The sequence below is a fragment of the Branchiostoma belcheri genome, unplaced genomic scaffold, assembly GCF_001625305.1.
Source record: "Branchiostoma belcheri isolate BF01 breed outbred unplaced genomic scaffold, Haploidv18h27 scaffold28, whole genome shotgun sequence".
Lineage (NCBI taxonomy): Eukaryota > Metazoa > Chordata > Leptocardii > Amphioxiformes > Branchiostomatidae > Branchiostoma > Branchiostoma belcheri.
Genome location: NW_017803887.1, coordinates 2,044,115 through 2,069,494, shown reverse-complemented (window position 1 = coordinate 2,069,494; position 25,380 = coordinate 2,044,115). Strand labels below are relative to the sequence as shown.

The 25,380-nt window shown below is 41.0% G+C and overlaps 3 protein-coding genes across 4 annotated transcripts; 2 read left to right on the top strand and 1 right to left on the bottom strand.

The window, feature by feature from the left end:
- The first annotated feature begins 12,827 nt into the window (after nucleotides 1–12,827).
- Nucleotides 12,828–17,665, top strand: LOC109472728 (28S ribosomal protein S22, mitochondrial-like). Its single transcript, XM_019772579.1, has 8 exons — nucleotides 12,828–12,990; nucleotides 13,428–13,585; nucleotides 14,083–14,250; nucleotides 14,835–14,978; nucleotides 15,835–15,918; nucleotides 16,336–16,481; nucleotides 16,945–17,053; nucleotides 17,305–17,665. The coding sequence occupies exons 1-8, from the start codon at nucleotides 12,855–12,857 to the stop codon at nucleotides 17,404–17,406; spliced, it is 1,047 nt and encodes a 348-aa protein (XP_019628138.1). The 5' UTR covers nucleotides 12,828–12,854; the 3' UTR covers nucleotides 17,407–17,665.
- A 37-nt stretch (nucleotides 17,666–17,702) lies between these two features.
- Nucleotides 17,703–22,016, bottom strand: LOC109472667 (elongator complex protein 5-like). 2 transcript variants are annotated; one of them, XM_019772507.1, is made up of 10 exons: nucleotides 21,879–22,016; nucleotides 21,662–21,722; nucleotides 21,263–21,334; nucleotides 20,703–20,756; nucleotides 20,169–20,356; nucleotides 19,665–19,770; nucleotides 19,541–19,634; nucleotides 18,776–18,865; nucleotides 18,269–18,372; nucleotides 17,703–18,087 (listed from the first exon to the last, which is right to left on the bottom strand). In XM_019772507.1, the coding sequence occupies exons 1-10, from the start codon at nucleotides 21,931–21,933 to the stop codon at nucleotides 17,976–17,978; spliced, it is 936 nt and encodes a 311-aa protein (XP_019628066.1). In that variant the 5' UTR covers nucleotides 21,934–22,016; the 3' UTR covers nucleotides 17,703–17,975. The 2 variants fall into 2 exon arrangements, with proteins under 2 accessions (XP_019628066.1, XP_019628065.1); XM_019772506.1 differs by having other exon boundaries at nucleotides 17,705–18,087; nucleotides 19,541–19,770.
- Nucleotides 22,017–22,092: 76 nt separating this feature from the next.
- LOC109472660 (UBX domain-containing protein 10-like) lies at nucleotides 22,093–25,319 on the top strand. Its single transcript, XM_019772496.1, has 3 exons — nucleotides 22,093–22,326; nucleotides 23,186–23,516; nucleotides 23,911–25,319. The coding sequence occupies exons 1-3, from the start codon at nucleotides 22,206–22,208 to the stop codon at nucleotides 24,620–24,622; spliced, it is 1,164 nt and encodes a 387-aa protein (XP_019628055.1). The 5' UTR covers nucleotides 22,093–22,205; the 3' UTR covers nucleotides 24,623–25,319.
- The last annotated feature ends 61 nt before the right edge of the window (nucleotides 25,320–25,380 follow it).

Genomic DNA, 25,380 nt, shown 5'->3' with positions numbered 1-25,380 from the left:
CCAAAATCTATATAAGAAGGGGCCTAAAAATGACCTAAAACGAAAATTTCCAAAAACATAATTACGCCCAGAGGAGGATATATATTATGTACGAAGTATGCAGGTCTGTTTTATCAAACTTTATTGATGATTGCTTTTAGCTAAAGTGCCAATTAATTGCTATCAGCTATAGTGGCCTCTCCTGGGTTAATATACTATACATTCAGGCAAAGAAACAGTACAGAGAAAAGTAAGAAAAGTACAGAGGAAACTATTTAGATTAGGGAATACTTGGTAGTGTGAAAGAATTTCTTTTTAAAGTTATACGTACTGTACGGGGTTTAGCACAAATACTTTTACCCGGATCCCCTTCATCATAAAGCTTTACCGTCAGCCATACATATAAGCGCGATTTCATCAAGCTAAAAGTACTGCAGTCTTAATAAAACTATTTCCCTAATAACATCTCCGAATTGAGATTTCATTAGCCCGATGCTTCTGAAACACAATCGATGATAGTTTTAGCGAGAGGAAAGGGCTTACAGAAGACCGTTAACTATACAAACTCGAGAATACAAACGAACTTTTTGAGCAACAATGGGTATAGCAACCATGATATGAAACTAATTTACTTTACAAACGACTATTGTAGTATATAAGATGAGAATGCGCCTTTACAATAATCAATGGAGTTTCAAGCGTTTAGATATTTTATTTGCCCATAACTATAACTATAACTAGCATAGAATGTCTATACATCTTGAATATTATATAGCAGCGTTAACGAAAGTCTCATTGATTAACACTGTGACCCAATATACAGACAAGTTTTTATTATTTTATTATTTAATAAAACAGTCCTGTTGAGACCTCCCCTGCGCAGAGCGCCATGTTCTGATTTCTACCGGTTTATTGATGGTTGTTAGAGGAGCCCATCTGGTCCATAAGCACGTTACATAATTGAAATTCAATTTTCAGTTCCACCTCTCCTGTATGCCGATAATTGGCTACCTTCAGAACCAGTGGAGTGGAAAAAGATATCGCACAACGATGTCATACAGTTGAGATAAATACAACCGACAGTGGGTTTCAAATTACCCGTGTTAGATTCATTCTGTTCGCCTTGGACAGAGATTGTGAATTGGAGATCGATGTTTCATGCAGCTTCGGAAAAGGCGTTTGCCATTAAACCCATTGGATCTGGTTACTCTCCAAGCAAACGTTTAGGCTTTAGCTTGTTGTTGACGTGTTTCTGGGCATTTCATAAGACTTTTTGTGCTGGTAGCTTTCTTTCGAATGGTTACATGGTGACTGCCTGGTAAATAGATACTGCCTGGCAAATTTGATACATGTGTTGCAGCCACCATACGATCTGCTTGGATATAAGGACTTCATACTATTGTTCTGATTTATAAACAGCTTTTTTGTGTTCTTTCTAAGAATTTCGTTGTTCAGCACAAATAGCCAAAACAACAGCTGCAATTATGATTTTGCTTCCAGTGCACATTTGGATACAAATACATGAGTAGCTCCATTAATTTAAAGTTCCCTTTTTATCATACAGTTATCGAGTGTGCATGGAAGGATTTTATGTGTAAGTCTTTGTGTTCTTTAACACTTTCATTTTACTATCAAATAAACATTAATTTTGCACCAGCTGAGTCCGGTGTACATTTCATAACTTAGAAATCTTCATGCTTTTTAGATTCTGACATTTTTGTAGCGGCCAGGCAGACCTATTCACTGCATGGTGATCGATTCTTCATCGAGGTGTTATACGAAGACCTTTTGTGTTCTCTGGTAATTTTGTTTTAGGACCATATAAACGGTTTTACTGCCTGTTACCAGTACGTAGTTAATGGAAACTTCATGCCTTTTAGATTTTACAACTGTGATTAAATCAAAGTAGAGGTGTGTTATCTATACAGTTAAGTTGCTCTGTCTGCTTGACTTTCCGGTGTTAGTAAATACTAGCTGTAATAGTTGGTCCCTCAAGGTGCATGATTTTAATCTCCTAACATGTACTTTAATTCATCAAGTTTAATTTATTACAAGTGTAAATCCATATGCCCCTGTCACGCATAGCTGACCATGGCCTCTCGACCTTCTCCAGACCATGGTTGAAAGAAAGATCTGAGCAAGGTGGCCTTCTCGTCTTTAAAAGTAGTCTTCACCAGTCAACTATGAATTAAAACACACACATCAAAGTCGGGAAAATCACATTCTGCTTGAATGCGATCGGGAGGAAGAACTGGCTAGAGGTAGAGTAGCCGATCTTTGTTGGAAAGTTATCGGGAGCATTGTCGTGGGAAGGTCCTGAAAGTGTGACAGGGGCTTAACGTACAAACCAGTTCCCATCTCCTCTGTCTACCGTATCACTCTCAAATGTACAATCACGAGTTCCCCACAACCACAAGGTTCTTTTAATTTTCATTGTCACGGCAAAACAATGACAGATTAACCATTCGAAATCGATGACATGCGAAAATTTCCAAAACCGTCCAATTTAGCATCTGTTGCACAATATCTGATAGTATCCACCATTACCATATATCTTGTTGTGTAGTCATAGATTTGCATGCAGGGGTTGTTTTATATGATATCCTGCTAATGAAAGTTAATTGCTCCACAAATTTAAGCTTGAGAATAACAGTTGCTTTGATATCCGGTTGTGTTATCTCCGAATGTAACGCGAGGCTGCTATGGTGTGATTACCTTCTATATCATTTTCAATGTTTAACCTTCAGTATGCTAGGGTAGCAGTTTGGAACCGATTTTGTAATGTTATGGCAGGAGTTAGACAGCAGGGAGAAGGTTAACATGCTTGCATTACAGTAATGATTGGTCTATAGCCATGCTCAATAGTCGATGTTTATCATGGCAGAACGTCAGATACTTTAATTTGTAGATCGATCCTCACGTTACAAGGTTGTACTTTGTACTGAAGACTCCTTTATGTCAGCTTTATGTGTGTTCGACGCCATCAACGAAAATTGAACATAAATTTCTTTCAAACAATGCATTGTAACTATTGATTCCTTACCTAAAACCGTACACGGTGTATACAGAGTCTAACTTTATCTGTAATTGTACAGAAATTGTTATTGAAATGCTCACAGTACACGTCGTTCTTTGTGTAAGTGAGCAATAGCAAATAACTTTAAACAGCCACATCTTAAAGCTGTATTTCGTTACATTAGGACGATGCAAAATTCCTATTTTGTGGTCTTTACAAGGTAAATCAACTTTACTCTATTGCAAATAAGTGCCATTCGGGAAGTAGAGGTGCCAAAATATGACGTCTTACGAGTGTTTTTAAAACCTAGAAACACGGTTTGTTTACAATCTGTGGTATTTCGTGGTGGCACCACAAACTGGGTGTGCCTCGTGGGCTGTTTGAGCGCCAACCTTAAATGTAAGACATGTGACATAATTGCACACATATGTTGAAAAAAGAAAGTAAACTAGAAAGGCCGACATTTGCTTTGGAGCAAATACAGCAATGGCTTCACCACATTTTACGACATGGCAGGGAAAGAATGAGAAACACAAGGGAAAACAATGCTTTACATTGATATAACTATAGTATGAAGTAACATACAACTAAGACTACAACAGTTGGATAGCTATTCCCTACATTATTGGTTAGGATTTTTAATTGCATAATGCAAACTGTTGATTTTCCAGAAAAAAAGAAGTGTTCATGCCCCACATTCCAATGCTGGAGCAGGAAAGCTTGAAATACCTACCAAAACACTTGAATACAGACATACTGTCAGTATGGAATGGATCTGAGCAGGTATTAATTAAGTTAAGCCTGTTAAATTCCAACAGCCAATCAGCAAGGAGAATAGAGGAAAGCTGCATGCCTATTGGTTGATGCCCTGCATTCCATTGTGATGACTCATGCCCAAATGTGGTAACACTGCACACTAACTCAGTAATACATTCGCTATAACACAGCCAAAAAACTCAAATAAAACCATTCTAAAAGCCTGTATCACAAAAATTTAAAAAACGCCTAGGGGTATTTGCCCACTGTACCTCCATACCAAATTTCAGGACCTTAGGCCCTAAAATGAAGAAGCTGAATCCATTTAAAAAATGGCAGGAGAAGGAGAAGGAGAAGGAGGAGAAGAAACATCAGAAAAAGCAATATGGGTTCACCACCACTTCGTGGTGTGGTGAACCCATAATTACAATCACGTAATTTTTTTTTCAATTGAAATATCTAAGTTTTTGGTGCAACAATGTTGCATAATGCCCCTTTAAATACTGGCACAGTAACTCAATGCTACTACAACTGCACTCACGTCATGTTGACCATTGCTGAAGATTAACAAAATTTCTTGTTTTTTTCCCATAGATCAGACGAAAATCAATGCGCGCCTGGATGTCATCCATAACATTTTCTTGCTGTGGTCTTTTCAGAACTGTCCATTCTTGTAATCGTATATCTACACTTTATATCACCGTACTTGAGGACACAGACCGACGTGTCAACTTCCGCACAAAATAACAGTTGCGTCGTTATTACTCCGGGAGATTGGAAACTGGAGATGATGAGAACGTAATGGAAAAATTATGAGCCAATTTTCTACATAAAAGATTTAGGATGGTTGCTAAATTAGCGGCCACCCAACCGGAAAGGCACCTCGTGAGAAAGGGTGGTTCATAACGTTCGTTCGTTAGCGCAGTGGGAACTATATCCATTACTGTGTAAGGAGTAACTGATAGTATGTCCCAAATATTTTGATATACGTAATTTAGTATATATTACATAAATCTATCATCTTCTGTACCAGGATTTATATCAATGGACTTGCAAAAGTAAATTTCCATAAAGCACGTGAACACAGGCTTCAAAGAAAGTGATCTTTAGCTCTTCTTCTTGATACAGAGGACTGTTCGCATGTATATAGTATTTACAGATGCAGTGTATCAGCTCTTTTTGACAAATACCATGCACCCAAAGCAATTTCAGGGCAGTAAAACTGGATTTGTAAAGTCTAATTTCTTTTTTTAATGTAGTACGTTGAATTAATCTATCCCTATTGTATACTGATATCCTGCCTACCTGCCTATATAAATGCTTAGCCCTTGCTCCTCTTAATTTTTCCCGCCAGGTAGCACGGTCCGTAGCATTTTTTTGCCATTCTAATTAATATACGTGAAGCAAAAATGCGAAACGGTTACTGAAGAAAAAACGGTTGCTTGTTTCATATCGTAGGCTGGTTCTAGCTAGTTATTGGTGTAGGCTGGTTCTAGGTAGCAAATATCAAAGAGGCTACTCACATAGCTTGATTCTGGGCTACAGCAAACACTTGGCACAGACTTCGATAGCAGTCCTAAAACTGAGCCATCCCTTACCTGACTTCCCATTTCATATAGTTGCCTTGACCTTCTTCGCCAAGTCTAGTCTTAAATCTTTGATGGTTATGTGTTTTAAATGCCCCTTAGAATAAGCACTCAGACTGATAAAATGCCTGTCTGTGCCAGTTTATTAGCCGGCCATTATTTCGAATGGAGAAAAATGTATGTTTTTGCCAAGTTCAGGGAGAAAAAGCCTCATAACCCATTTTCCTGGAATTAGGTATCGAAACGTTACGAGAGACGTCACAACAAATGTGAGAATGACTTTTGATTGTGCTCATGCATATGTAGTGGTAACAGTTCGAACGCTAAGGATTTCCATGTACTTTTATTCTTTACCAAGTCCACTCGTAAATTTTCAATGGTGATGTGTTTAACAATGCCTATGTTAGCACCCAGACTGATGAATGCCCGTACAAGTCTGTGCCAGTTTAGTTTAGTGGGTCATTGCAGCTAATGTTCACTTAAAGTCGTGCAAGAAGTGCATTTTGCCAAGTTAAATGACAAAAAAAAAAGCCTCATAACCGACTTTCCCGGAATTAGGTATTGGAACGTTACGAGCAAAGTTACAACAAATGTGAGGGATTAAATTTTGAATTTAGAGTTTAATTTGAAATATAATTTAAAATTAGAGTTTATGGTAAACTATACTTTCCTCTTTTCGTGTACTTTCCTTTCTACCATCTCCAACCCATTATTGTAACAGATACATTTTGTGACAGTTCTAAAACCGAACCTTCTCATAATTCTCTTCACCTTCTTTACCAGCCTTGAATTGTGATGTGTTTAACAATGTCCCTATTTTAGCACCCAGACTGATAAATGCCTTCACAAGTCTGCGTCAGTTTACTGGGTTATTACCGGTTAATGTTCACTACAGATCGATGTGGCAGCTGGCCTGGACGTGATAACTTTAACACAACAAATCACAGGTCATGAAAATCACATCGTGTATTAACTATATCACTGCATTAGTCTGTATATTTTATAACCTGCAGTCAAACCTGTCTATAGTGAACACTGAAGGGGCTTGAAAATGGGCACATTAGCCAGGTGGTTACTACAGAAGTAGGAGTCGTAATGCTTCGGCCAATTGGAAAAATAATCTAAGGGGTTTACCAAAAAGTGGCCGGAATACTATGGGAGTCCGTATGCGGTCAGCAGCACATTCTTGACTGTATGCCAATAGCCAGTAGCCTCTACCAGGCCTCGGCAAGGGGCTTGAAAGAGTAGTAGAATTGGCCATATAGACAGATAACATGCCAGGAGAGTTAGTCCGCTCTGTTTACTTGGATAATTTCTTCTACTGTTTTCAGCCACTTCCTGAAGCTGTTAGAGGCTAAATGATGCGGGTGGCCCTTTTGAAAAGGTCTCTTACAAAGGCTCAGGACTATAATGTCGATGTAAAGGTGGTCCTCATGGAAAGAGGTGGTTACTTGAATGTACAAGTTTGACTGTATGTCAATCGGAAATATAAGGAAATAATTGATAGAAATACAAGATGCTTGTGAACTTACCATGGGTGACTTCATGAGAGCTTCTAATTCTAAGAACCGCCGAAAACTATCTCAGGTTTCCAAGAAACAGTAAAAGATAAGTCCATATAAGGCAAAAAGACGCCGATCTGTTTATGTGAGATGAAACAACCATGTTTCCTCAAAAAATGAACAGTAATCCAACTGCGATACATGTAGTTTCAGAGCTGAAGATCTTCTTGCTTCCCGAGTGGAGCAAAAAAGATTCCCGGAAGAAAACTATCCTCTGTGAATTCCACGAAATATAAGCGCTACGAGGCCCACCATAGTAGTAACATTACTACTCACCATGAACAGTTAGAAGCGGAGCGTGGAGTTAGAAGTCGAGATATTTTAGACTCCAGGAAGCTTAAGAAGATGGGGGAGAAGACTACTGAGCAACCCCAGGAGAAGGAACAAGTCTCTGTGAATTCCAGGAAATGTAGTATTGACTACTTCCACGGTGTAGGACTTCAATACCAGCTATGCTTTCTGAAGCACGGCGTCAAGTCCATAGATGTTGACTCTTAGAAGAATGTTGAGTCTGGCCAAAAGATTGCCGGAATACCTCAGGAGACAGACCGAGTAATTCCCGGAATAGAAAACTTGCAAGGGACACCGTTCATGGTTAGATCTCAGCTGTGATTCCTTCTACGCAAAGTTAAGTCCAGAGATTTGGGATATTCCTGTAAAATTACCTGCGCGATTCCAGGGATTTTGGGGAAGCCTGAAGGAACGAAACAAGCCCGTGAATTCCAGGAAAGAGGACAGCGAAGCCAGGGGTCCTTCGTGTGCGACAAGATGCCCCAAGCCGGGTCACCTGGTCTCAGGTGCGCTACGTAGATCGAGCGCCGGGGTTAGAATCCAGCTGACCTCCTGCGCCGTTACGTAAGAACGTCAGGACGTCGGAACGTGACTCGCCACGTTGACGTCGCCTACGTGCTGTTCTTCTGCCTCCACGTGATGGAAAACCGGCGTGCACGGCTGGGCGCGTTTCCTGGAATCAATGGTAATTCAATCTGTGCACTGCCGTAAATACTGTCAGAAGTACAAAAGCCAGAGTAAACGTCCGAATTTATCACTACCAGAAAAGATCCGAGGGCAGTTGTAGTTGCATTGTGTCTACCGGTTATCAAAGTAGGTCATCACAGCAATTACATCTATGCGACGCGGAGGAGAAAACTAGCATTGTGGCAGAACGTTTATGTGCAATACACTACCCAGATAAAGTAAGAAAGTATGTAGACTGCTCGTAGACTTAGATTACCAAATGGCTGTAATAACCAGCGGGTACGGAAGTATTGTTTTGGGTGGCTGAGCTGTGAGTTTGATTATTTCGTGTCCGGACAGAGTATCAGCACCCAGCTAAAGTTAAAGTAAGAAATGTACAAGAAATGTACATGTATGTTTAGACTGCGAAATGGACGTAGTAACTAATGGGTACGGAAGTATTATTTTGGGTGGCTGAGCTGTGAGTTTGATTGTTTCGTGTGCGGGCAGAGTATCAGTACCCAGCTAAAGTTAAAGTAAGAAAATTACATGTAGATTTATGATACCCAATGGCTGTAGTAATTTGTGGGTACGGAAGTATTGTTTTGAGTGGCTGACTTGTGAGGTTGATTGTTTCGTTTCTGAACAGAGTATCATGAGAAGAATGACAAGCCACATGGCAGGAGGTCAAAAAGTCAGACAAAGGAATTCGAAGTTGACTTGAAGTTCACAAAATGTGGCCAGAAGCCAGCAGAAAATCCGATGTGGACGTATTCAGGAATTGCATGAGCCGACCCTCCAACCCGCACAGATTCTATTCCAGTCAAGATTAATTACGTCATAAAATCTCCTCAGTGGTTCTAATAAATTCAAGAAAAATCTTGCTAATGATTGTAATAAATCCTCCCCCCCCCCCCAATTTGTGATTTCTTGTTCATGTTTAACGTATTGTGACATCTTGTTCATGACAGAGAATTAGGAAAGGTACTGAAAGAGCGACGATATCATATCCGATTACACTTTACATCATTTTTGTAATGTAATAATTGTTTTGGTCGTTATCAGTATAACACAGACACTATCTGAGATAGTTTTGTAATTTGAGTATTATTATACTCATGTCCAAACAATTCATTTAATCAGCTATAATGGCCTCTATTGCTTTTTACCGACAGAACCACACAAATTGCTATAGAAAATATTGTGACAAGTCACCCCATAACTTCAAAGACGGATGTTTTCAGTTTGAGGCGTGTGGTTGAATTTCATGGCCCTATATTCCCCTGCTATTACACGGGTGCAATTTCTCAGCATGATTCTGCCATTAAATACAGAGCTTCAAATGGAAAACACAAATCTACGAGACCTACGTTTTTTATACGGCAGTTCCGAGTTCATATCTATATCTTGGGCTATTGCGCAAATAGGGTAATCTGTTTCTGTATTGTTCATTTGGCATAACCGCCTTTAGTTTATTCGTAGGAAGATATACAACGAGGTGGCGGCCTAGCCGGTGGCTATTGCCAACTGCTAGCCGGTCTAGCTGACTAGGCAATACAGGATGGAATTTACGTTGTGGTCCCTGGCTTTATGCTGAGTATCGTGTTTCGTCGTTTGTTCGCTCCAGCATTTGGTGGTTGAGTGTCGGGATACATTACCATATGAATAAAAACCAAGAAGATGTCAGGAGGGAAAGACTAAAGAAATGAAACAAATTGACGCAAATCTTAACCGCACGTAACGGGTTACTTCTTTCAGTTAGAGAGAGCTTATGGTAATTTAAAATTGTGCATTTAAGCCCAATCTTATTAGTATCAGTCGAATTCATGTCACCAAGGTGACCAATTATTTGAGTCACACATCTCCATCACACTCACACTACAGAACCAGCTATTTCCGTCTTAGCCCCCGGAAAGATTTCTAAATGAATATTTCTTGTTTGACGTATAGCCGCCCTTTGGTGTATTTTATTAATCTCCAAGCAGATCATACGATGGCCAGGCAGTATCCAATTCGCCAAGCAGTGTCCAGTGGTGGCTAATGGACGCTGGATGGTTAACGTACACTTCTTTGCGAATTGGATGGCTAATGGACTCTTCTTGGTGAATTGGATGGCAAATGGACACTGCTTACCTAATTGAATAACGCCTTGCCACCGTAGGATCTACTTGGAGATGGCATTTTCCAAGCTTTGAAGGCATTATAACGGCAGCAGCTTCCTATATTACACCGAACGGCTTATGTGATGCAATTTTGCGGTATGCCTAACTTGAATCGTTATTACCTTCGCCGAGGTTATTTTTTTCAGTAGTGTTTGTCTGTCTGTGTGTCTGCCTGTCTGTGAACAGCATAACTCAACATGCTTTAATGTAATTTGCATTGTCATGAAACTTTGGTGGGTAGGTCTTGATGAGACCTACATGTAGAAATGATTAGATTTTGGCCCCCTTGTGACTTTTGCTGGTCTTGTAGCTATTGTCTGTGAAGCAATTACAAGCGACTGGCATTTACAGACCATTGCACGAATGGAGCCTTGAACTTAAATTATTTGTGTGCATACGGGTGTGAGTGAGCTACATGAAAGGACAGACTTTAAGCCTTAATTCTATTCTGGCAACAAAATATAGTTTTACTCCATGAACCAGTACATGTGCTTATTAACCTCTCCGTTCTACCTAACAGGCAGAGTTCGATCCGTGGCCAGTTTTCCTGCGTCCTTCACATTATTGTACAGTCTATAAAATATTTACAATGTACCAGAAATTAGAGGCCTACAAAAGAGGCGAAAAAAAGAGTCAACATCTGGCGGTGGCTGGTTATATTACCTCGATCAGTCAGGCATAATTTATTTTATAATCTAAACACTTTGATGAACTGCCTTAGCCCTATTTGTTTGTTTATCTAATTATAGCTCAGTAACCCTAGGGTCGTTGCCTATATCTATATAAAACATCTAAAATACTGAAACTATCCATATTTTGCCTATTGTATACAGTAAGGCACATCTCCTCCCATAATGTACTTGAATCTATTTATAGGATGGGGTATTGATGTATTAATCACATGAATTGAAAGAACCCCTAACCTCCTGCAGCCAAGGAACGTCGACTTCTGCCACACCTTTGGCATGATGTCAAGATGTCCAGCCCCTCCAGCCGTTCTAACTGATGACGCCCGGAGTTGGAACATGTGTTGGGGCTGCTCCTGAGGGAGTCACGACAGGTGTTACAGAACGGCGGATCGATAAACTGGAAAAGAAACCATCGATCCAACGGAAATCAACTTCAACTTCCACGACCTCGGGACTGAGCGAGAAATGAAAATTAGGGCACGCTGCCATGTCTCTTGGTACCTTAACCTACCCGAATTCGACAGAAGTTTTTGGATGAGGTGGTGGAAAAAACAAAGTTAAAACCTGAATTTACTTCCCTTTTTCCAGTGAGTTTATTCATTTTTAAACGTTTATCTCAAGAAATATAACATACAAGACCTTGTGGGAAAGCCCCCTAAAATACTTAAGCGTGACAGATTACATAAAAAAGGTCGTCTCAAGCATTTTGTACATCTAGGAGACTAATGTATGACAGAAATGAGGTTTTTGTTCATCGATAACTCTTGGTAGAAATAGCGTATTTTGCATAAAGTAAACAGTGATTCAAGTATTTGTTCTTTTCCAGATTGTTGACTTTACCGTAACACTTTTCCAGTGAATTTATAGTGCAATGGCTAAAGTGGGATGGCCTAGCTGCATTCGGTACGTAGGTCGTGATCTCGATCCCAATCCGATGATAACGTTACATGCCGATTTGTCTACTTAACACTCAGAATTGGGAAAGAGTGTGGTAGTTAAACACAGTCACACAGCACTGTATGCCAGTGGACTAGCCGTTTGCTCTGGTGATTACGACTGTGTGGCTCAGGGGCCATTGAAGCGGAGATGGGCGCCACCATATGCACCACCAGGGTTTCAACTGGGTTTGTGTTTATATGCGGAGAGGCACACCTAGGCCTTCAGAAGGAACCCAGCACTCTTTTCGATAAGAGAAGTCCTACACGAGACAGATCGAATCGATTCTAATTTGGATCTTGAAAATGTGACGTCCCAGTTTTGTGATGGAATTTTCCCCAGTATTGACTCTATAAACACCCATCTCTTCCCATATCATCTCTCACTCGGTTGAAAATCTCGTAAATTCTCGTGAGATCGATACCCCATTTCTCTCTCCCCCTGCCGCGGGAAATGTAAAGGTGTCTGGAGCGGTTTTCTGTCCCGTACGTCACGCTGAGATTGACGTTTGGTGCATGTGGCTGTAATGTGTAAAAATCTGTTGTTTGTCATGGAATACCAACAAAAAAAATCGATGTTTTTCATTGATTACTTTCAAGTTTACCACACTATATTTGTTGGGGGTGGGGGGTATGTTAGATATAAGATAGAGGTCAGGGTCCGAATTACCTGGTTGCACAGTGGACCGCGCAACCATATATTGTTTCCCGGCAGAGATTGAATCTGTTATGCGAATGGCTTGCAGACTGGTGACCCTGTGATCAACTATGTAGATTGCATCCCTTTGTTTTAAAAAAAAGAAATACAATGTACTATTAGCAAGTAGAATCATAGCTAATTTTTAGAATGCAGAATTCTAGGAATTAAGGCTTTGGACCTGGGGCAACCTAGAACACTGATATTAGTGGTAAGCAGCCTACATGTAATTCATGTAAAAGTTGACAACCGGAGGAAAAGAAATATGCGAACCAGAGAGGTATTTGTCTTCCAACTTTATGTTTTACTACTATTTGAAGAGGAATCTGGAGCTACATTTTGATATTTTTGCCATTGCAATTTTGTATGAGTGATGACATGTGTTATACTGCAGCTGTTCATTTCTATACAGACCTACACTCTACCATGACACAGTCGAAAACCCTTCTTCTCGAAGGTCAAGTTCCGCCTGCATCGGTAGGTGGCGCTCGTGACCTTACGTTCGGCAATCCAAGATGGCGGCGTCCAGGACGATTTTATCGGGGTGCAGAAGATGTGTCCGCTCTTGGCTGGATTCCCGGAGATGTTCACCGTCCCTGTCCACCCGAGGCGTGCGGCTGTGTTCGTCTTCACCAGGTGAAGCAGATTCAGGTGAGTTATTCCGTCTTCTCTTACACCCACACACGTTAAATGTCTGACGTCTTGCGCCCCCCTCCCCATCATGTGTGCATGTTTTCAGCGTGAGAGAATGGGAAGCCAGAACAGCCTCAAAGTCGCAAAAAAATGGAGACTGCCGAAAAATTTAACAACTTGCAATTTGGCATTCTAAGAGTGCAGAGTAATGGCAGAGTACAGGCACAATGTTATTATGAAGTGAGTGAGTGAGTGAGTGAGTGAGTGAGTGTCACAATGTCATGTTGTCAAATTTGAAAAAACAAGTATTATTTTACATATACTGAGGCCTGTTTTATGATCTTTTGTTTGTCATTTGTACTTGTCTGTTACATCAAGCTTTAGGAGGTCAGAAGTAAAACTACATCAAATTTTGGTGACTATGTTTTTTTTCCAATGTTACTTGTCCACCCCAGACCCCTCCAAGCCCACCCCTCCTGACTTCTTTGACCCGGCGGTCCAGTCCATTCTGGTGCAGATCACGGGGGTGGACCTGGAGAAGGTGTTCCACCAGGTCAGGGCTAAAGTGGACCCTCCCACCTACAAACTCATGACAGAGGACCAGCTCAAGAAGGTTAGTTGTAACTTTTTTTAAAAACAGTACAGAACATTGCCAGGGATGTCAGCTACAGGGTTCCAGTAGTGATTGGCCACTTTATACCTTTACCTCAGTCTATATATATTGACTCATGGGAGACAGGAACTTATTAGGAATTTGTTATGGGATTTGGAGGGCAAGGCTTAGTCTCGGCAGCTTGCCAAAAAGACAGACAGATCTGACACTTACTGACTGACTGACTGAGTGACTGACTCACTGACTCACTGACTCACTGACTGACTGACTGACTGACTGACTGACTGACTGACTGACTCACTCCCTCACTCACTCACTCACTCACTCACTCACTCACTCACTGGCTGAACATAGTCCCAAAGAAATGTAGCTAGTAGTATATATGTAGTGTGCAAATTGGGGTGCACATGCACATGCATGATGCAAAATTGAGTGCTGTGGTTTGATGGGTATGAAAAAAAACATAACCACCTGTAAACCACCTTCACTTTGTCCAGGCGTTTGGTGAAACAGTCCAGCGAGCGAGCGAGAAGCTCCAGATGCCGCCTGTCCTGGGGGAAAGAGTGCCGATCGACCCCACACCAATAGCCAAGAACCCTGAACTGGAGGGACTGGACACCTCCAACTTTGTGTTCACAGACATTTCACAAAACATACCTGATAGGGTAAGTAGGAAACCCTGCACAAAATACTGTTATACACAAGAAACATTTACTCAAGCAACTGGACAGAATTTGAAAAATTGAGTTTACTGTTTTCTCGTGTATTTCATCACCTGGTTGTCTAATATTCATCAATGTAAAATTCTTGTAAAATACTTCAACTCTGTATTTATTTTTGTGATTTTGCACATACAAAATGCAAATTTGCCATGTACCCTCAGTGCTGTTATTCTTGTCTGTAGGACTGGAAGGGTTGCAAATCAGTATGGGCAAAGGGGTGAAGTCTGCCATCTCTGAAAAATTGCCTTGTTAGTTACTAGTACAATGTAGTTAAGTTCTTACTCTGGATTCAAACAGAATCCAAATCTTGCAATTTCTAAGCTATACATTTATGCTTCATATCAGAAGTGAATACACAATCATTGCTCTCCTGGAAGAAAACAGGATTTCTTGTGTAGTTTTTGAAAAGTCATGCATTAAAAGAGCTTACTCTATCCAAGAAAGACATTTAGGTTGTCATTATTGACTGTCTTATTTTCATATTTTCTACTGCTCTAACTGTAAGTTTTTTTTTTTCATTTTTCCAGGAAAGGTTTATTGTGGTTCGGGAGCAGGACGGTATTCTACGCCGTGCCACGTGGGAAGAGCGAGACAGACTGCTACAGGTGTACTTCCCAAAGGAAGGGCGCAGGATCCGACCTCCTCCACTGTTCCAGGAGGACCACATGGATGTGAGACATCTTCTTAAGCACACACAGACTTTATGGACAATGCAGTCCTAATGATAGAGTGTAAAAATGATTTGAACTTTCTTTCATATACAGGAGAATGTTGTAGAAATAATGCAGCATTATGCATTTATACAATGGAGGGATCAAAGTAACTCTCTAGAAACTCAAATTGGAGCTATGCACCATCCTGATTAGAGCTGTGTACCGGTACGCAGTACCGATACTGTACCGGAAAAATTGATTAGGTACAGGTCCAAAATACCTAATCCCTCAGTACCGGTACTGTACCTAAACAATTTCACACCAATTTTATGCCTATTTGTGACCTCAAATGTGTAAATAGCTGGTTAACAATGGGTCCCTGTGTAAGGACAATGTGTTCATGAAAACAAAAACATCTTTACTTTTACCTATATTTTATCTGAACATTCTCCATAAACAAAAATTAAACCTATATCAATGTTTTTCTTGTTATTACAGGAGTTCAGAAGAGCATATACATTGGTCGAATTGTTCAGGTACAGGTTCAGGTCCGGACCTGTACCTAAACCTGTGTACCTGTACCTGTACCTGTACCTAAAATTTGTTTAGGTACACAGCTCTAATCCTGATACTTGTGCCAGGTTACACACAGTAACTTTTGTACAGTAGTGTGCAGCCTACAATTACTATTGTTGATATTTACATGTAAGAAAAAATAATGTAACCTTTGTACTATTGCAGTGACTTGAGTAAGGTTTCTGACCAAGTTTCAATGATACTTTACTTTATTGCATATTGTGCACCCAAGACTTTTTCTGTGCTCCTAAATGTCTAGGTTAGGTGTAAGTCTGATTTTACCTTCTCTTCTCTCCAGATTGTCCTGGAGGCAGATCGCCATGTGGACCTGTTAGATCTTTGTTGTATCCAGTTTGAACCTGATTCTCCAGACTTCATCAGGGTAAACTTACTCTCTTTTACCCAGTCAAAGGCATGGTGCTAACTGTTTTGTCTACTTTGTCATGCTACAAGCCAACAAAGTGGCCTTTATGTACACTTGAAATCTTAAGGCACATTTTGTAACTGGTTTTATATGAAATCTTCTCTTACACTTCTTGGGTTGAAAATTTTCAATCTTCTTTGTGAGAAAACTTTTGAATAACTTCTGTTAATTTTTTTTCAAAACTTGATAATAACTACTGTTAACTTTTGAATAACTTCTGTTAATTTTTTTTCAAAACTTGATAATAACTACTGTTAACTTTTGAATAACTTCTGTTAATTTCCTGTGATCAGATAAATCACCACGTACAGTACGTGTAAAGTAATTTGCATACTTGTGACATAAGGTGTGAGTTAATTTGCATCTTCGTGACAGATCCACCAGCGTGTGTATGAAGATGTGTTCCATGAGAAGAAGTACAGACTGCTGCGGTCAACGCGACACTTCGGCGGGCTGACCTGGTACCTCACACGTAACAGGAAGGTCGATGACCTCCTTGTGGACATGCTACAGCTGGACCTGTGAGTTCTCGGCTTTTATCTGAATCAGAACTGTTCAAGGTTGTAACATACCTTTGATGACAAATGAACGGTCATCAAACTCCCCTGGCAAATTATTGTTTCTCAGCCCACCTTTTGTCTGGCAGACTTTGATTGTGCATTGTTTTTGCCTCTCTTTCCTGAAAATATATTCAAAGACAATTCAAACTCTACTACTGGATAAATAATGGAGATAACTTTCGGACGTTTCAGCTTCATTAAATGAATTGAGAGCACAAGTTGACACTAATCACATGTGAAGGAACATAAAACAGTTGAACATGACATGTGTCACTATTATTATAATTATGTAAATGAGTATAGGGTAGTTCCTATAGTAAGGCAATACCACATGAACTACTGGTACTTCTGAAAACATTTTGCCACTTTTGATGTAAATGTTTATGTCATCTGTAAGATGTTTATAATTTTTTTCCCTTTCCAGTGCTGATGATGCAGTCCAACTGGTGAGGTTATACTGCATGTTACATCCTGACAGCCAATCAGCTGCCCAGATTACACAGAACAACCTGCAGGGATTGGACATCGTCAAGGTATGTCTTTCTGCAGTTCTTAAGAGAGGATGGCATATGCATTCAGTTACTGTAGTACAAATAAGATTCATTGCAGCAAAACAAAGACTTTGTTGGTAACTCTTAACCATTCTAAGGTCAACTCAATTAGCAACATTAATGTGGTCTGTTCTGAAATTTGGTAATTTACCAAATTTCACTGTCGAGTTTGCTGTTGTTTTTGTAGGAACAGAAGTTGTTAACATTTGTCTTTCCCCTTCATCCATTTGCAGATGTTTGCCAAGTGTGATGCAGTAAAGGGAGGAGTTGTGGAGCTGGCAGTACAGGCCTACCAGGCAGGGCAGACAGGCACAGAACAGGCTGATACAAGCTGACATGCATGACTGCAGTTACCACAAGTTTCACACGGTGGCTGTCATGGGTAATACAGGCCTACCAGGCAGGGCAGACAGGCACAGAACAGGCTGATACAAGCTGAGACTGTCACAGAAAAGTGTCTCATCAGATCTACATGTGTAAAGTAAAGATAAACATTCTTATAGCAGTCATCTTGGCTCCAAGGAAACATGACTGTAGAAGAGACTCTAGTAGGCAAACATAGAAGACAAAGACAATAATGCCTTCCAGAACATTACTTTATTTCAACTACTAGTATAACATAGAAATGTTCCTGATGTTCATATAAAAGCAAGTCTGAAACCTGTACATAAAGTATGATAATAAATAGTGTATCCCTTTCCATATCTTGTGTCATTACTTCATACTGTAAAGCAGAAAGCTAGCTTATTTGCTGTAGTAAAGTTTATATTAAAGTATATTACACAGATGTACTTTCACAATTCTTTCAGCACTTTAGTGAGACTGCTTGGGACACTACATGTAGTACACTTAGCTTGATTTAAATGCACCAATCACTGTGCGGTATTATATTTGAACCAGCCAATCAGAAGTCTAGATCATCATCAGGATCTTCCTCATCAAAGTCGTCCACGTCATCAGGCTGGTAGAAAATCTGTCCACCTGGAGTCGCTGCCGGCTTGTCTGGAGCCTTTTTCCTGATGGAAAAAAAAACACAAAAGATATAACAAAAGAATATTTATAGATTGATCCTCAAAGAATTAGCATATGAATAATATAATATGTGCCTGAAAGAAATCAGTACAGTTACATGCACTTTGTAAAGAAAACTCACTGTAGACATCTAGCCAAGTTCTGACCCCTGCCCTATGACCTTACCTCTGATGGTGCATGTACGGCAGCACGACCCTGCTCCTGGCCTCTTTCTCTGTGTCAGTCAGTCGGAGGTTAAAGGTCAAGTTGGCAGTTGGGTCCACCTGGGACTGAAGTGCATGTACAGTTATCACTACTAATATACAGAATAGTTATTACTATAAAGGTAGGTTATTTTCAATATTTGGAATCTCTACATCTAGTAAGAGTCATTCTAGTCATGGCAGAAATCCACTTTTGTGAGGGTTTGTTACTCCTTCCAAGGAGGTTTTCATGCTTTCTGGCTGGTGTACAAGAAATGCAAAACATTACTATCCTCTGTTATCCCTTCCAAGGCCAACATCTGACGAGGCTAATTTTACAGAGAGCTGAATAAGGTGCCACTATAGATCGACCTTCAAGTTCAAGTGGACCCCAAAATGGCCACCTGTGCTCATTGCTAAGGCTGCCTATCAGTTCCTAGGGGGAGGGTCATTTGACTGAATATACCCTATATGATGGAATGGATGTTACCTCCTGATCTGGCTGTGCTGCAGGCCTGACTGGTGCCTTCTGTACCCGTGATGTCAGACTCCACTGGGCAGAGATATGATACTCCTCATCCTGAAGAAACAATAAAAATTGTCAAACATTGTCATATTTTTGTGAACCTACATTTGAACATTTAAACCTTTGAAAGATTTGAAAGACACCTTCTAAGCGTTCCAAATTCAAAAGAGGGCAATTACTATGATAGAGAGTGACAGACATTTAACTGTGAAGTTAATTCTTCCTCAGTGCAGCGTTCTGTCTAGTCTGTTTGGCTGATAATGCTGAGTGAGAGCTGACATCAATCAATCAATCAATCAAGCCGCAGGCATCAGAGTAGATGCATAGCGGCTGTAGCCATGTCCCTCCAGGATGTTAGATTAACAAAAATTGACACTTCCAATCTCTACTTCTTCTGTTAGGTCAGATAGTCCTCACTCAGATAGTGAAGCTTGTCTCAACCATTATGTTTCTAATTCAGGAAGAAGAGATGCTGTTCCAGTTAGCTATTTGCGGAGAGGATGTAGGACTTGGGAGCTAAAATAGGTTTGGTAACCAGGCTAGTTCCAGTAACATGGACTTAGTTCAGTGCCTAGAAGTGGTCTTGGCCTTGCACTGGGTAAAATCTTTACAAAAAGACAACTAATCAATATTATAAACTTGTGCGACCTAAAATCTATAACATCAGACTAAAAAAGAAGTTTGAAATCAATCAATCTAAGTCTAAAAATAACATCTATTCATCATCACCTGTCTTATAACCTTCCCAGACTTCCTCCTGTGTAAGACCTCACAGGTGCCATGGAAACAGGCCCTGTCCTGTGTGGGAGACTCCGCCCCCTCCCTGCTTCGCGTGGGAGACTCCGCCCCCTCCTGCAGCTGGACCCACGTGGTCGCCATGTGCCGCAGGGCAACGGCCGTGCTGTCGTCATGGAGATCTCCATGGAAACCAGCCACAACCAGTGCGATTTCTACTCCATCTGTGGAAAAGTAAAAGAATTTTATTGTTTCTTACAGGTTATATGCAACTAAACTGAGTAATTGTTATTGTAGCATTGAATACTAACATATGTACAGTCATAAAAATAGAATCTGATGTAGAAGTACACTTTAGGCATACATTAGGCAACATTAAACCAAAAGAAAGAAAAGAACATAGAGCACCTCAGTCCTCATTGAAAGTATTAAGTTCCACTTTTATGTTCATGTACTGAACTGACTCTAGCCTGGATTTCAGCAGCCTCTGGAGGGCCCTACCATGACAATCCTGGACAGTGCAGTACTCAAGGTACTGACCTGAATCTAACCTAGTCTCTCAGTAGCCTCTGGCAGGCCCTACAGATAACATAGCCTTTACAGTACAGTTTATTATACTGACCTGAATCTAGCCTGGCTCTCAGCAGCCTGTGGAGGGCCCTGCAGATGACATAGCCTGGACAGTGCAGCAGGTAGGGCGTCAGGGAGTCTATCACCACAGCTACTGGAGAAGTTTTGACAGACAACTTTTTCACATGCCCCAAGAAGTCTGGGGCTGAGGTTAAGTCTATTCTGTCTTCTGAAGAATCTCTGCAAAGTGCAAACAGAATAGCCTAGTGTAAGACTGGATTCCGGGCTACAAATAAAAATCATGCAATAGGAGTGGAGGTTCCCAAAAAAGTTGCAGTTTTAACTTTTAATAGGCCACACCAATAGGATGCCTAGACCTGTTTTAACTTTCTTTTTGCCCTGTCACTTCATATTTCTCTAAAAAATCAGAGAACCAACAAATTAAATTGGTGTGGCCTTAAGTGAAAATGGGCGGACTGGAAACACTAATTTTCCACCACATCTTTACCTCATAGCTCAATGACACCTTGTAACCTGCAGTTTTTATTAAAGGACACAATGAAGGTCAGACCAAGACTCATCTCACCTGTTCTGTTCCTCCCACAGTAGGGGGTCTGAGAAGCCGTCATGGAGGTGGATTCTGTAGGAAAGAAATTAAGCTAGTCACATTAAATAAAAAAAAATTAAAGAATGAAATAGCAATAATCTATTCTGGTTTTCTACACATGTATATTGTCATATTATCCATACAGTATTACTTCTTGACAAGCTAGGCCAACTCTACGTACCTGTGCTTCTCTTGCTTACTAGTACTGCCTTAGACCAAGGAGGTATTTAACATGCCTGTACTGTAGTCTCTACCAGACTAACTACGCTGGCTATATATAGGAGAATATTTGCCGGGGGAGTTTGGCCACCTTGGGGTTTGACTATGCTTCAGAGGGAATGAAACTACCTCCCAGCGGCCGGACTCCCTTGGCCAATTTAATTCTCTTTTTTGCCGAATTCTACGATCCGTATTCCCGTAGAAAGGCCTGGTGGAGGCTACCTGTACTGTACATTTGTACTACAATACATAGATATGCCTTAAATGGGCAGAGAATGTTTCTGGAATAAGGAATCGAATCAGCTGACTTATAACCTTACTTGGAGACGTTGGCACCTTCCAGGAAACAGTCTGCAGGTTTCTCCAGGTGGAACAGGTGCACAGACGCACACCTGCACAGACAGGTGGAAGAGATGACTTACAAAATACATCACCTCGTGTTGTACTGTATAATTCTATGTCCATGATGAGGATTACCATGAACTAGTACATCGTAGTGTAAGACCCCAAAGATACCCCCAAGTAGAATAGGACAGTCCAGTGACGTACATAGGTTACCCTTGAGAACCAGATAGAACTGGATGAGAACAACACATGTTTGAATACAGTTGCATCCAAATAAAGTCCTCTCTGTCTTCATTGCCAACCCTGGGAGTTTGGAATAGACCGTATGTAAATTACATGTATAATAATATGGACAAGACACTGTTAATTCTCACCTCTTAGCCAGTTCTGAACAGAAACAGTGGAAAACTGGTCTTCCGTCATGCTCCACACAGTCTGAAAACAAAACAAAATTCATGACAACATTCAGAATTTTTTAATAAAATATAAAAATACATTGTATTTTGTAACATGTAACATGAAACATCAGCATTGATCTACATTTTGCCATTTTCTCATTCTTCTTTTCTGTAGGTAATTTCGCAGTCTTACCTTCTATAACTACGAGAGATGACGTCTCTGTCCCTTCAAGAACTTGTTGCAACATACTTTCACTTTTAAAACGGTCTATTTCCTTGTTTTCAGCTCAATTCCTCTAAAAACCTGTCTAAGAATTTATCCACATGTCTCCTGACCTCTGACCTCTGAAAACCCGGAAGTAAGATCGCGCATGCGTGTTAGTAAGCTATCGCACTGCATGGTGGGAAGGGGTCAATTACGGTAAACAGTCGCGGCAGTAAAAAATCAGTCAAAATTTCATGTTGAGTTTTTCGCCCAAACCCGGATTCCAGCGGGGACGTAACGATCTGTCCCGGCGGCATGGCTCGCCCCGTGTCCCGCCACGGCGGCAGGAGGCAGTACGGCAGGTCACCGATGGCTCCTACGGGCAGCGAGGCGGGGGGAAACTTCATGTTCCCCGACTCGCCCTCCCCAAGTTACGGTGAGTCCGTCACGGTGGTTGGAACTGAAGTAGACTCGGGGAAAAGGGCTCGACTGTTGGAGTAGTCGTTAAGTGCCTTACAGTAGGGATTAAGTACATGCCAGGGTCTGTTTTACACTAGTCCTCTACGTAGCAATGTCAAGGCAACGTCTCCGGATCTACCAAGACTTCAAATCTTCTAGTTATAAACTCTCCCAAGATTTCCAGATTTTTCACGTCATAAAATTGCAAGAAAGGTTTGCTAGATGCTTGTTAATGTATGGAATTGAGTTCCTTGATGTCTGTGAAGACATAATATTGTTCGAAAACATAGAAAAGTCATGACCTTTGAAATTAATACGCCAACAGCTGAGTGGCTTCCATAGTTGCCATGGCAACATAATCCATATAGCACCCTCCCGTTTTTCTCTATCACAAATAACACAATATATGGGGGCAATAGATCACCAGGATAGGTATTGAACAGGGTTGTTGCAACATTCACTTAGTTGTGCAGTATACTAGTATGTACCAGGTTAAGCTTTTGGTATTTAAAAAAACAAATTGTAATATTTTATCTAAATGACTAAAGTTGAAATTCAACACAGATTTAATATCTATCAATGACATCCGAATGCACTCTATGACAATGTTGCGCATAACATCCACTCAGCGTTACTTTTACAACTTGGTACTGGAAAACTTCAATTTTGACCAGTTTGTTCAGAAACTAAGCCCAAGTGTTTGTGTGTTACTACATGTACATGTATGTTTTGTAACCTCCCAATTGCAAATAGAGAATTGTAGGCAAATGGCAACTTAAGCGTGCTTAAATTTGTCATTCACTGATGTTTGTATAATTGTTTGTCGTGTTTCCCAGGTGGTGAGTTTGTTCCCAGCCCCCCTCCCACGGAGCGCCCTGCCAGCCGGCGCAGAGGTCGGATCCACGACCCCGCCGACCCCACCGCCAGCCCCACCGCCACGCCTAACAACACCCCGGAGACCGGACACGTCCGTAAGATGCGCCCAAGGTCAGCTAAAGGTCGTCCGCGCCCGGGGTCAGCCAGAAGTCCCGACATGACGGGAAGTCCGATATCTGCCTCACCGCCGATGCACGGGTCGCCCGTTATGCGCCCGTCTTCAAGAGAGGATTCTGGGATAGACATCCTGGCTCTTAGTCCTCCAGCCAGACCAACCTCTGCCTTGTCAAGGTCAAACTTTGTTTTTGTTTTCTATTTGTATTTTGTTTTGAATGCTATACCAGTAAACATAATGTTGTCGTTAGTTGATGATCATAAACACATTTTTTTAGTAGTTACCTGAAGCGAAGGGAGAAGAACAACATTGCTTCATAACAGAAATATAAAATGATGAAGCTTTTTTTTCCTGAACGTTTTTTAACCTCCTTCCTGCTCCCAATATATTGACATTTTATAAGTGATCTTCAGCACTGAGCTACAAAATGTATTTCCCTTGTTTGAATATTGGATGGAGTTCTTTAAGATTTATATTATCTAAAGAAGCTACACTGGTTGCACATTGCACCCCATGGCCAGCTAACTCTCTAGTTGAACATGAGCTCAACTTCTTTTTCTACCCTCACAGATATCGAGTTCTCCCTTCCATCGGCCCCAGACCTGGGACAGCATCAGAAGACAGTGGGGTTGATGGCATCTCCCATGGCATGGATCACATGACTCTGACTAACCAATCAGGACACTCCACGGGAGAGCCACGGAAACGCCACAGGAAGCGGTCCACGGAAGAGGAGACGTACCCACAATCCTCCTCTTCCCAACGGACCAATCAGGGCTCAGAAGACTTGAGGAGAAAAAATAGACACGACGCCAGAATTCAAGACGAGACAAAAATGCATCACAGACCTACGAAAACACATCAAAGAGAGGAAGGAAGGATGCAGGATGGAGATGACAGAAGGCCACAAGATGAGCAACAAGATAAAGAAGCTGTACAGACTCCAAAACGGCCGGTAAGCGCCACGTGGCTCGCCAGAATCCCCGTCCCTCACGAACCGGGGGTGAACCAGGACAGGCTACTGCTCGCCCTCAAGCTCCCCGGAGGTCAGAGGTTACAGCGGCACTTCCACGCCACGGACACGCTGAGCGGGATCCTGGCGTACGCTCAGACTCAGACGGACCAGAAACTCGGAACGTGCGAGATCGCGGTCCAGGGGACGCCGCAGAGACTGTTTACGTCGTCCGACTTTAAAATGACGATCGCTGAGGCAGAAATTCATGAGAAAACACTCTTGTACATCCAGGCTGATGAGGAGGAAGAGGAGGATGATGGGTTGTAGTTGCCATGGCAACTCAGGCCAGAGCCGCCATTGGTTGATTCAGGAACCAGCTTACAATATTGAAGAATGTACATATGTTTTGATTGTAGATTCTGTATTACTTAAATGTGAATAGAAAAGATTTTATATGAGAGAAATTCTTCCTCTACACATTCCAGTTTCAATGTATGGTATCCTGTCTCTTTTGGGGGGCAAATTTCGAGTTTAAAAACATTGACAAGACTTTAAGAATACAGTCTTCCTACATGAAAAGCGGTCAGTCAAAGTGCCAAGTGCTGTCACTGAGCATGATTCTAAATTGACCTCTTACTTTCTAGTATGTTTTCTTTAAGGTTTTTGGGTAAAGGTAAAAATAATTCTGTTTCAGACTGGTGATATGTCACAGTTGTGAACTAATTTTTACTTTATGAACACCAGCACTTTTAGGCACTATTCCATAAAGACTAAGGTGTGTATAGTGAGCTGTACAGATTTTAAAATTCCACGGAAAGTACACTAAGTGTACAAATTATCACAGCAAAGACTTGTACATAATAAAATGTATCAATGGCTTTGTGGAAAAGTATAGATATACTTATTTATAGTTGCTATTATGCAAGTTTTCTCTTTAGCCAGAGTACAGAACTATGAATGCATTGTCACTAGAAATGCAATGCTTGGATTAAACTTCTTCCACAAGAATGGACCTTGCACTTCAAAAGTATGTTCCTTAAAACTCAGTTTCCTGACTAGTTTTCATTGCATTTGTTAAGTTTAAC

What these genes read in the sequence shown, in the direction of transcription:
- LOC109472728 (XM_019772579.1), top strand. Translation starts at nt 12,855, where the DNA reads ATGGCGGCGTCCAGGACGATTTTATCGGGGTGCAGAAGATGTGTCCGC. An exon ending in TCCAGGAGGACCACATGGAT is followed by an intron (nt 14,979 to 15,834) that starts GTGAGACATCTT and finishes TCTTCTCTCCAG; the next exon opens with ATTGTCCTGGAGGCAGATCG. An exon ending in GACATGCTACAGCTGGACCT is followed by an intron (nt 16,482 to 16,944) that starts GTGAGTTCTCGG and finishes TTCCCTTTCCAG; the next exon opens with TGCTGATGATGCAGTCCAAC.
- LOC109472667 (XM_019772506.1), bottom strand. Translation starts at nt 21,933, where the DNA reads ATGTTGCAACAAGTTCTTGAAGGGACAGAGACGTCATCTCTCGTAGTT. An exon ending in GAGAGCCAGGCTAGATTCAG is followed by an intron (nt 19,771 to 20,168) that starts GTCAGTATAATA and finishes ACTTTTCCACAG; the next exon opens with ATGGAGTAGAAATCGCACTG. An exon ending in CCGTACATGCACCATCAGAG is followed by an intron (nt 18,088 to 18,268) that starts GTAAGGTCATAG and finishes TTTTTCCATCAG; the next exon opens with GAAAAAGGCTCCAGACAAGC.
- LOC109472660 (XM_019772496.1), top strand. Translation starts at nt 22,206, where the DNA reads ATGGCTCGCCCCGTGTCCCGCCACGGCGGCAGGAGGCAGTACGGCAGG. An exon ending in CTCGCCCTCCCCAAGTTACG is followed by an intron (nt 22,327 to 23,185) that starts GTGAGTCCGTCA and finishes CGTGTTTCCCAG; the next exon opens with GTGGTGAGTTTGTTCCCAGC. An exon ending in CCAACCTCTGCCTTGTCAAG is followed by an intron (nt 23,517 to 23,910) that starts GTCAAACTTTGT and finishes CTACCCTCACAG; the next exon opens with ATATCGAGTTCTCCCTTCCA.